General features: G+C 40.6%; 1 protein-coding gene across 6 annotated transcripts in view; it reads right to left on the reverse strand.

Moving 5' to 3' along the window:
• Positions 1–542: 542 nt before the first annotated feature.
• The window catches only part of IBTK (inhibitor of Bruton tyrosine kinase), a 58,713-nt gene continuing 46,746 nt past the window's right edge, over positions 543–12,509 (reverse strand). For all 6 annotated transcript variants that reach the window (XM_069804741.1, XM_069804740.1, XM_069804737.1 and 3 more), the window contains exons 26-29: positions 11,807–11,959; positions 4,588–4,656; positions 4,355–4,487; positions 543–1,912 (exon numbers count right to left, since the gene is read on the reverse strand). In XM_069804741.1, coding sequence (XP_069660842.1) covers positions 1,787–1,912; positions 4,355–4,487; positions 4,588–4,656; positions 11,807–11,959 — 481 coding nt within the window. In that variant the 3' untranslated portion in view covers positions 543–1,786. The remainder of the gene's footprint in view (positions 1,913–4,354; positions 4,488–4,587; positions 4,657–11,806; positions 11,960–12,509) is intronic.

Genomic DNA, 12,509 nt, shown 5'->3' on the forward strand with positions numbered 1-12,509 from the left:
GTAGTCAGGGTTCACTGGCTGACAAACATACGTGACATATTCCTGCAGAATTACAGAACAGTGAAATGACTAGACGAAGAAGATTCATCTTCTACTTTAATGGCACTTCAATCTGAGGAGACACAGATCTATAAATGGTTTACCACTGTGGGAAATTAGTTGAGAATCCAGCCTCAGGTGTTGCATTCTCCGTATCTTCCTGGAATAAACTTTTAAGGGATAGGAAGGAGAAAAAAAAAGGCAAGAAATATTAAAGTATTGAGAACAATTAAAAAAAAAGCTTTTGGGTCAATTTTCCCTGCTTACTTTCTTATTTGAGAATGTTTCACGAAAATGATGATTTTTTCATTAGGAGAGGAGAGAGCACTGACTCTTAGGTTTCCCCCAGCTGTTCATTATTACTTGAGAGCAAATGCAGTGGGCCTGTGTAGCTTCAAAATGCCTACAGTTCTTGTTTCATACATAAAAGAAATATTTTGAGATTACTCTATAGTTACCCAAAGCATTGATTATATATAGACAGCACATAAAAGTATACTAACTTTGTGTAAATCAAGATTTTATGGTTTATTGCATTTGTTTACAATTTTTGTGGGGGATTTTTTGGTGTAGCTTGACCTGAAACCATTAGACATATCTACATAGTTTTTTTCAAGATTCTTTTATCACACAGTGATCAATTCTCTACATTCATTTTCTGTACTCTCTCAATTCCAGTTTTCCAGAGTTCATGAGTATTGACACTACTGAAAAAGTACAAGTTCAAACACACCTATACAAACAGACAAACTAGACGGAATATTGCAGATAAGGCTACTTTTTTTTTTCTTTTTATATATATATAAATTTGTTTAAACCAGGCACAGAGAACTTTGGAACACACAATACTGAAAGCCACCTATGATAATCTTTGAAGGTTAGGTGTTTGCAAATTCCACAGTCAAGCATTCATCCCTATAGCTTTAACAATAAATACACAGATCTTTTATTTCCTCAGCACTTCAAGTGAATTGTACCTTAAACACAGTGGTTCTAAAACTGTACCATATTTACCAGAATAAGACTATAGCTAATTAAGTGCCACCACGTTCTATTCAACTGTGTGCTTTACTTCACAACAGAGCTGACTGCTCAAAGGCCGGTCTCACAACAGTGAAAAAACATGCACAACTGAACTGAGAGCAGGCAATGGCAGGGCACTTAGGTACAGCGTAGAGGTTCATCGTGGAACATGACAATAAGAAGTACTGGCTGTAACAATCAGAGAACCAGCACTTGCACACATAACTTAAGGAAAACTGCATTATCAAACTGTACTTTTACATGAAGTTCAAGCACAAACTTTTTCCAATATTCCCAATCTGCCAAAAAGCTCTGAAGAACATACCCCCCCCCAACTTTAAAGATGCATAATTCTGCACATTCAATTCCACATTAAATCACAAAATAAGCACTCGCTTTTCAGCCACCTGTGAATTTAAGGAAAAAACCCTCGCAAATTAAGATTAGCAAATGCACTTCCAATCTACAGCTTCATGTAACATTACTAATAACATGTCTTGTTAAAGAAATTCTCTCAAAACATACAGACAATATATACTGTGGGTAAATGACACAGTGAACACAGTATTTCCATTCTTTCTAACAAATACCTAGTGATTATGTGCAGGCTTTTAATGCTGATGTTAAAAGTTACACGATTCCTGTTCTTCCAGTCCCGTTTTACTTGTATCAGGAATTAGAACTTCTGAAGTGCACATACAACATGGACTGTGAAGAGTATGAATTAGTGCTTGTTCCACATAGGTGCTGCTATAGGTCCCTGTGGAGCCCTTTCAACAGTCACAAATTCATCAGGGTTGTCAAAAGCTTCATAGTGGATTAATAAATCTTGAATAGCACACTCCTCGATCTATAAGGAAAAAAGAACATGTATGTCAGTGTCAGATCTATGTTTACACCACTAGCACAGTTATGAACTGGCATGCATCTTGAATGCATGTCTGCTACAGACCTCCTAATCAGAAAGTACTAGTAGATGAGGCCTTCTTCAGACAACTTGAAGAAATCTCATGCTTGCAGGTCTTGCTCCTCATGGGGACCTTAAGCCACCCTGATATCTGCTCGAAAGACAACACAGCAGGGCACAAGCAGTCCAGGAGGTTTGCATTGGTGAAAACTTCCTAACACAGATGATCAAGGAGCTGATGAAGGGAGACACTCTACTGTATCTCATACTTACAAATAAAGAAGGACTGGTCAGGGATAAGAAGGCTGAGGTCAGCCTTGGCTGCAATGACCATGAGATGGAGCTCAGGATCCCGAGAGATGGGCACAAGACAAATAGCAGGATAACAACCTGGGACTTCAGAAGAGAAGACTACAATCTGTTCAGGGATCTGCTTGGAAAAAATTCATGGGATATGGCCCTGGAAAGAAGAGGGGTCCAGGACAGCTGGTTGATTTTAAGGATCACCTCCTCCAAGCTCAAGAATGATCCATGCCAATGAGCAGGAAGCCAAGCAAGAGTGGCAGGAGGCCTGCATGGACAAAAAAAGAGCTCCTCCGAAAACTCAAACAAAAAGGAAGCATGCAAGAGGTGGTAGAGGAGAAAGGTGACCTAGAAGGAAAACACAGACACTGTCTGAGCACACAGGAACAGAATTAGGAAAGTCAAAGCCTGCCTGGAGTTGGATCTGGCAAGGGACATGAAGGCCAACAAGAAAAGCTTCTACAGCAGGAAAAAGATGACATGGGCCCACTACTGAATGACAGAGGACATGGAGAAGGCTAGGGAACTAACAGACTTCCCTGTCTTGGTCTTTAGTAGTAAGATCAGCCTTCAGCAATCCCAGGCCCCTGAGATCAGAACTAGCCAAGATGATTGCAAGCCCACTCTCAAAGAAATCTGAAAGGTTGTGGTGATAAGGGTTGGTTCCCGAGGACTGGAAGGAAGCAAATGTCATTCCTACCTTCAAGAAATGCAAGGAAGATCTGGGTGACTACTTACCAGTCACCCTCATCTTGATCCCTAGGAAAGTGGTAGAGCTTAAGTACAGACTAAGAGCTTAAGCAGACAAGCTTAAGTACAGACAATGTAAATCGACAGTGAGATGGACTGAAAACTGAATAAACTAGTGATCTCAAAGGGTTGTGATAAGTGGCACAAAGTACAGCTAGAGGCCAGTCACTAGCACCAATACTGAGATGGAGACTAGGGCCAGTACTGTTTAACATCTTCATCAATTACCCGCATGATGGGACAGAGTGCACCCTCAGCAAGGTTGCAGACAATACAAAATTGGAAGGAGTGGCTGATACGCCAGATGGTGGCACTGCCACTCAGAGGGACCCAGACACGCTGGAGAAACGGGCTATGAGGAACATCATGAAGTTCAACAAAGGGAAATGCAGCATCCAGCTCCTGGGAAGAATAACCACAAGCACCAGTACATACTGGGGGCCGACAGGCTGGAAAGCAGCTTAGCATAAACGGTTCTGGGGTCCTAGTGGACAAGTTGACTATTAGCCAGCAAGGTGCTCATGTGGCAAAGAAGAGTGACAGCCTCCTGTGCTCTATGAGGGACAGCACTGTCAGCAGATTAAGACAGGTCATCCTTTTCTTCAGCACTGGTGAGATGCATTCAGAGTGCTGGGTCCACTTCTGGACTCCCCAGTGCAAGAGAGACATGGACATATTGGAGACAGTCCAGTGAAGGGACACAAAAACGATTAAGAACTTGGAGCACCTGACACACTAGGAGATGCTGAGCACACTAGTTTAGCGTGGAGAAGAGAAGGCTTAGGGAGATCTTATCAAAGTGTATAAATATCTGATGGGAGAGCATAAAGATGACTGAGCCATGCTCTTCTCAGTGGTGCCCAGTGGCAGGAGAAGAGGTAATGGGCACAGACTGAAGTAACAGAAAACTGCATTTAAATATAAAAATCTTTTTTACTATGAGAGCGGTTAGACACTGGAACAGGTTTCCCAGAGAGGCCATGGAGTGTCCATCCTTGCAGATATTCAAAAGCTGCCTGGACACAGCTTTGACCAACCTGCTCTAACTGACCCTGCTCTCAGCAGGGGTTTGGATTAGACAATTTCCAGAGGTTCCTTCCAACCATTCTCTGATGCTGTGAACGCATTAATCATGGACTCAGTAGTCAATTTGACTTTAATATAGGCCTACCTTATCAAACAGCAATGTGAAGTTATTATTAAATGATATTTAATATAATTATGTAAATGATACTGTGTACCAATATATAATTAAACCTAAAAACTGATCTCTGAAACAGCCATTAGAAATTCCTTGTGTTACTTCACAGCTGCAGTAACTTAGCATTTTACCTGGATCAAAGCCAAAGGTTTTTCTCTGCTCCTAATAAGAGCAGCTTCTTGCTGGAGCTCTTCCTCTACAATAGCTGAAAACATGACAGGTGCTATCACTGGAGAGCTAGTTGGTGATCCTACTGACCAAGGACTGCAAAAAAACCAAATGACATTATGAGGCAACGTCAAGAACAAGGTCACCACAACACACAGAAAACAAGCTCCAGAATCTAAGCCACTGTCAAACCTACTTATGACTCTCCAGCTGTGAGGAATCCAGAACATGGTCTTCCAGACCTGGGCTGCTTCTAGTGGTGCACCTGGAAAAAGATAGGAAAGGAGAGTGAAAGTCACTGACAGAGCATTCTCCTACATCATGCTGTGAAGTACAAATTTACAGCAGGCAATTACAAATGTGTAGGGTTTTTCCAGATGAAAGGTATTAGGATGTAATGCTGAATTTGTCTTTAAGCATGATACTGTGACTAGAGACACTGATGCTCATTTCTGACTACTAGAAGTTAATGGATTTTCAGCTTTGGCATTAATTCTGGCATTTCCTAACATTTGAGCCTTTGAACAAAGGTGCTTTTTTTAAAAAAAAACAAGGGTTTTTTTACATGTAAAATAGTCAACTGAGTTATGCACTAACAGCATTGACTATAAATGTTTGCAATTAATATGAAAAGACTATGGCTCCAAGATAAAAAAAAAAAAACACAGCTGTCCTGTATTCAAATCAAGCATTTCATGTAAAAGAACCAGCGCTACAATAGCAATAGTAAATTATTTCCTCAAGTGTAAGCCCAGAAATTATGGGCTTTCAGTACATATCCCTGCAACCACCTCCCATATTAATAATAGCATAAAACTAGAACTAATCGAATTGAAAAAAAAAAAAAAAATCCTGAAATATCAATAGATTTCCCAACAGGAAGATATTTTATTCAGCTGCAAAATGTTAACCTCTCAACAAAAAAGAAGTCACATTTTGTATATTGTATGCCTTAAGAGACAAGTATATTTGTCAGAAAAATCCTCCATCAGTAGGAAGAGACGGACCTATTCTTGTCATTTAATACCTATCTTTGGCAACTTTTGCAATTTCCAGAACTCTAAAAAAGTGTTACAGCATACATTGTAAAAAAACTGTTAAGGGTGTTGGTATTTCAATAAATCAGTCTCAATTTTCCTTAAGGCTTTGGTAATCCTCTGTAAGTGGCCACAAACTCTTGGAAAAGAGGAAAAATCTATAGAAAGCTAAGAGTATTCCAGTAACTGCCTGGAATATTTTCCCCAGAACACAATTCCAAGAACAACAAGAACCATGATTCCTACCACTAAGTAATGAGGGCAAGATCTCAAAAAATCTGAAGTGCAACATCCATCATCAAAAATGGCATTTAAATGAACCATGCGCAGCTTTTTGTCCCAAAACATAATTTTGCCCACCAAACAGCCAACTACTCAAAGAACAGAATGAACACAAATTTAACTGCTCAAGGAAAAATATATACATATCTGCAGCAACAACTGTCAAGGCATAACACTGGACTTCAAAAGAGGCTTTCTACAGTGTCACTCCCTTGAATCAAACCCAGCAGATATGCCTTCTGCCAGGTCATATTGTTTCTGTGTTTCCACTGGGAAAGCACAATTCATGTTAGTCAAGACAATCCTTCCCCTCCATTTTCAGTAATGGTGATCGTGTCAGTCATTAACAGGACAGCCAGTGGTAGACTGTATGGAGAGGAACCCAAACAGGTGTGGTACTCTCCAAACTGGACGTTTCTGGATAACTGCTATTCCAGAGCTTTGAAAGACCTGACACAAGAAACAACAGCTCCATGGCAAGAGTGGTCAAATCTGCTGTACCATTCTCCAGATTGAGCATCTATACAGCTGCAGTTCCTTTATTTTGACCTCATTAATATGCAATGCTTTTTCCATAGGTGTTGAAGAACAGTTAGAAATGGAAAAAGAGTAGAAAATTGGTATCTTGTAAAATTTTCTCTCTTTTGTCTTTGGTAAAAGAAAACCAATGGCAGGTTAGAGAATCCTATTTTATTTAAGAAAGGTATTGGGTCATGCCAGATAAGTGTGATAAACAAATATGGGAATTCTGTAAGACATTGAGTCAAGAGCCACATAACCTTTTTTTTTTTTTTTAAACAAGTTTCTCATATCTCTCCTTCCTAGCTAATTCCTTACTCACTTTACAGCTGGCTTAATCATTATTTTAGAGAATAAGTTAACTAAAAGAAATATAACTAAGTTAACATTGGTGGACACAATAAGCAGCAAAGCTCAGACCAGTAGACAATATTAAGAGATGCTATTAATTTAGCAAAGGATAAAAATGAACAGTATGACTCTCAGCAAGGCAACAGGTGGATGGGGAGAGGGTGGGGAGGGTGTAGCAGTCCACTTTCTGGATGCCAGGCTGCCATTCAGAAGGCCCTCAAGAGGCTAGAGAAATAGGCAACCAAGAACTCATGAATTTCAAAGGTAAGTGCAAAGTCCTGCATTTGGAAGAGAATAGCCCCATGCAGCAGTACAGGCCACAGGCTGACTGGCTAGAAAGCAGCTCCGCAGAGAAGGACCTTGTGTAGTCCTGGCTGGCAGCAAGTCAAAGATGAATCGGCATGTGCCCTTGCAGCAAAGGCGGCCAGCTGCTTACTGGGCTGTACTAACAAGAGTGTCACCAGGCAGTTAAAGGAAGTGATATTTCCCCTCTATGCTGTATTTGTTAGTCTACGTACAGAGTATCATACCCAGTTATGGGCTCCTCAATACAAGGAGGATGCTGTCAGGCTGGAACAAGTCCAGTGGAGGGCCACCAATATTAGAGGCTAGAGCACACGACAGGAAGAACTGTGTTTTGTTAATCCTAAAGGAAGGCGGCAAAGGGGAGATCTCATTGCTGTCTTCAACTACCCAACTGGAGGGTAGAGGAAAGATGCAGCAAGGATCTTCTTAGATGTGCACAGTGATAGAATAAGAGGTAACATACAAAAGCTGCAAAATAGGAAATCCCAGTTAGATATAAGGAGAAAAATAAAATCCCACTATGGGGATGATCATACACTGGAACACTTCGCCCAGAAAGGTGGGGGTATCTTTATACTTGGAAGCAGTCACAATTCAACTGAACCAGGCCCTGAGCCACATAATCTAGTTTGACTTATTTTGACCAGGAGGCTGAAGTGGAGACTCTAAATTATTCTATGATTTCAACAGCAGGGGACTACTTTTTAGCTGAAGTCCAGATAAATCAGTATCGTGGTTTAACCCCAGCTAGCAACTAAGCACCACACAGTCGCTTGCTCACTCCCCAACAGTGGTATGGAAGAGAGAATCAGAAGGGTAAAAATGATAAAACTCATGGGTTGAGATAGATAAAGACAGTTTAATAGGTAAAGCAGAAGCTGCGCACACAAGCAAAGCAAACCAAGGAATCCATTCCCCACTTCCCATGGGCAGGCAGGTGTTCAGCCATCTCCAGGACAGCAGGGCTCCATCACGCCTAACGGGGACTTGGGAAGACAAACGCCATCACTCCCAACGTCCCCCCTTCCGTCTTCTTCCCCAGCTTTATACGCCAAGCATGACGTCCTATGGTCTGGAATATCCCTCGGTCAGTTGGGGTCAGCTGTCCCGGCTGTGTCCCCTCCAACTCCTTGTGCCCCCCCAGCCTCCTCGCTGGTGGGGTGGGGTGAGGAGCAGAACAGCCCTTGGCTCTGGGTAAGCACTGCTCAGCAGGGACCAAAACAGCCCTGGGTTATCAACACTGTTTCCAGCACAAATCCAAACCACAGCCCCATGCTAGCTGCTATGAAGAAAGTTAACTCTATCCCAGCTCAAACCAGCACAATCAGCTTCCAGCTTTTACTGTACTTAAGAAAGATAATAACATAATAAAAAGCAAGAAAACCAGAGAAAAGGAAGGAAGGAGAAGAGAAGATGAAGGAATTTTTTTGTTTGCTGGTTTGTTTAATTAAGAGCATGTTTGTACAACTTACTAAATGCCTTTATTCTGGTGTCATCTCTCAAATTTATCTCTTTTTCCACTTGCTTTAATAATGCTCACCTTCCTGTATATTTGACAGTAACGAACACCTATCCAGCCCATTTGACAGCTACACTCTTCTTCCCACTCACAATCCAAAGAACTCACAGTACTGTTATAAATGAATCCAAGTAGACTGTTATATTTAACAAACCTGTTTCAGTACAGATAAAAGTTCTTTCCAGAGTAAGACTTCTAAACAAACAAACCAACCAACCAAAAAACCCAAACAACGAGCAAAAAAACCACAACAGAAACTTCCAAAAACTGGAATTAATAGTTCCAGTGTCACAGCACACTCTAGTGATCAATTAAAAGATAAGTCTAAATACCTGTGGTCACCTCCCTCAATTTAAATGTGGCTTTAAAATGTAGGAAGCAGTTCAGATATTTTGAAGCTGTTTGTACATATGTACATCTGTGTTTCTCAATAGCAAGACACTCAGTCCAGATATTAAATCAACTGCAGATATTTCAACATGCTAGATTAATTCCTCAGCTGGCATCAAAATAACTAGGAGAAATGAAACAGACGGGAAATGGGAAGCTAGCATATACAGAAAAATGGGAAAAAAGCCTTAAAAATATAGAACTTGGAAACCTGGAAGTCTTGAAAATTAAAGACTGATGCAGAGACATAAGTGGTTCTGTATGGAAACAAACCAGCCAAGTATCACCAGTACTGAACCAACCTGATTAATTCAGTTGGCTGAACTTGCCGTGACTCCTGCACAGCCACCAAGATGTCCCAGCACTCAGCTCCCTAGTGTTTCTTGAGGATTTGTTCATTTGAAGCCAGTTCAGGTCCGGTGCCTCCCTGATCTAATGACTGCTCTCAGAAAAGGAACACAAAGCCTGGTGTCCTGCAGAACCTCTTGGGTTTTGCTGTACCATGTGAATCATGTACTACTTATTAGCTCATTATTAGCCATGCCAGAACTAGGCCATTCCCACGCGAACCCACAAAGACTTGTTTCCACTAAGACTCCTTGCTGCTCCCTGGAGTAACACAGTGAAGACAACCCAGGCTGCCACAACAAAGTTAAGTCATGTCAGGCCTATGTTTTTAGCTTGGACTATGAGCTACACATGCACAGCTGCACAGCATAACTCCCAAGGCTGAGCTGTCCCTGGAAACAATGCAGCCCCATCCACACAGCCCAGCTTTTGGGCTGATCAGCCTCTGGACTGAATCTAGTTCACATCTCCACATTCATGAGGTGGTTAATCTACAGAAAATTTCTGGGTTGCATAAATTAGAAGGTGACAGTATATGGAAGACTGTTTATGCAACCACCAAAAAACCCTCATGCAGACACTTAAGAAAATTGTCAGTTTAATTACTGCACAGTTTATCCAAAGAAAAAAGACAATGCAGGAACAGTAGCCATGCAAGTATCATCAGTGTCCCATCAGTGAGTCTGACATCAGCTGACGAGGATTACTTAAGTTCTACGCATATGCAATTTCCTTTCCTTAAAAAGGAAGGGGTAAGGGTGTGGATAATTAATCTTCACAGAAATAGCCCTTGAATGCCGCAGGCAAAAATCAGAGCCTACTGTGACAGGAACTGTACAGTCAAAGGATAAAATTACCTCAAACTAGAAACTCAACTCCTAACTTTGAGATGGATGAACTAGTCACCTAGACTCTTTATATCTAATAGAGAGAAATAAGCATCTTCAGACACAGTTCAAAACAACCTGAAATAGCTCTGGAAGTGCCATCTTTTCCAACTGATTATCGTCAATGTAGTCATCTAGGCTCCCACTAGCTTAATGTATCATTTTGAGACAGCTAACGTATTAGGCCTGGATTCAGCTCAAATAATCCACTTTGAGAGCATGCAGACTGGCCAGACTGCACAGACTAGACAGAGCAATGCAAAAGGAAAAGAAATTACTTTATGAAGATCACAGAGCAGGTGTGACAAAGCTAATAACAGCATCCAGTGCAAATTCCCTTATCACCAGCCCTTGCTGTCTCCCATATGATGAAAAGCTTTATTATTTCACTAGCAACAAAATTAACAATACCTGTTTTTCTGCAGAGTTGTGCTTCATGTCCCTACATCTCCACTCAGCACAATAACTTCAGCTTTATCCCCTTGTTCCTGAAGAATGCCCACCCATCACACACACACTCTCCAAATCCCTCCTACCTCTCTCCTCTAACACCATCCCACACATGATGTTCCTGTATTTCTACCCTCATTTTGTTCTTTATCTACCAATAGGACACGTACTACTTTGGTCCTAGGGAAACACCAGCATCTACACAAGCTGAGCAACCAAAAGGGAGGTGCAGCAGGACTTTCTTTTCCTTATGGAGGGGACAGTTTTTGGAGGGGGATGGAACAGGCTGTGCGCCCTTGCCAGGGAGGCCACTGCCCGGCCGGCCCTGCTGTCACCCTCGGCTGCCCTGCTACCATGGGGCAGCTGGCCTGTGCTGCTTCCAGACGGTGGGTGGGAAAGTCTGTAAGGTTTTCAGGCTCTCTGTCTCGTAAACGTATTTGAAATTGATAGTATTCAAAGTTGCTGATGATAGGGGGAAGAGATGCAGGTGGGCAGGCAGCTGAATCATACAGACCTTCAGGAATAAGGCTGAGATTTCTTTCCTCAGCTTAGACAGGTATTTTAACCCAAAACAGAGGTTTTATTGCAGGTAGCAAGAGGATGTGTGGCTAAAACAATTTGACCAAAGAGCAATACTATCTAATAACTAGACATAAAATTCACGTGCACCTCAGAACAAGTTATTTTTGTCCTTGGAATTGTAGTCCCACAGTAATTAAAATACACAGACGTAACCAATGCATCAATATTTCAGTAAGCCCTCTTAAACCATGAAAAATTGCACCTGAACAATTAAGTCAGCTTATAAGAAAACTCAGATCAGGAAATGCCAGAACTGTGTTTGAATAAACTGATTTTATCCACTCAGTGGTTACACAGAAATACTCCTAAGCAAACTGTTTCATACATGTCACATCTGAATGCTAAAGAATATCTAATTTCTACAGAAGTTGGAGAATATAGGTTTATCACTTTTATACATACATATACGAATGTACACACACACACACATATATTTTGTTTGGAGCCTGAAGTGTTTGTGTCTATATATACACACACGTACACACATGCCCATATATACAGATGCAAACACTCTGAACCTCAAACAAAATATTAGCAGTGGCATTAAATTGCTTTAGTGTTTCAGCTGCCTATTCATAAGAGCATTTCATTCATAAAATCCTATTAACAGAACTATTAAAGAATGCTTACAGGATTTTTTTTTTTAAATGACAATTTTATCCTTTCTTATTTCAGCAGAATTTGAACAGGTTATTGTGGTTCTTGTATAATGGTTGATCAATTAGGAAAAGACTGCTCTCTTACCTTATGGTGTTTTGGACTGATGAATCCTCAGTTCCTTTATATCCAGCTCTTTTGATACCAGTACCAGGTGAATTACTTGCACTCATACATTTTTCTTCTTCCATTACAAGATCACGGAATGACTTTGGCAAAGCAGAATGTAATGAAGATGACCTTTAAAAAAAAAAAAAAAAGGGAAAAAAAACCCAACTCATTTTATACTTGCACTTTCCAAGACTCCATATTGTTCCATGATTCAGATAGCAAAGAGGGCCTTTTCAGTTATTAAAAAGAAAACTACAATATTACGTAGCTTTTGCATCTCATCATTACACCTCCTAGACCCCATTCACTAAAATAAGTCAAATAGGTAAAGATCAGAAAATAAATACCTAAATACAAGCCAGTAGTATGGAAATTTTATTAGAAGAAAAAATAAAACCCCCAACCTTATTTTCACAGACACCTTATCTTAGACGAGCTGTACCTTTTCTAACTATTATTCCTTGAAAAATATTCTCATAAATCACACAATGCTTTAGTACTTTAATTCTAATACTGTTAGTTTACCACCATGAAAGTCAAGTATAGCTGATCATCTTTCCCCAAGATATTGAATGAGTTGCTCATACCTGCTGGAGGCTCTATAAATCATTTAATCCACAGTAAAACTCATAAAACTGATATGCTTCGTTTTCTTTTAGTTGCCCAAGTATAATGTGCA

This window comes from Haliaeetus albicilla, chromosome 17, assembly GCF_947461875.1.
Source record: "Haliaeetus albicilla chromosome 17, bHalAlb1.1, whole genome shotgun sequence".
Classification (NCBI taxonomy): Eukaryota; Metazoa; Chordata; class Aves; order Accipitriformes; family Accipitridae; genus Haliaeetus; species Haliaeetus albicilla.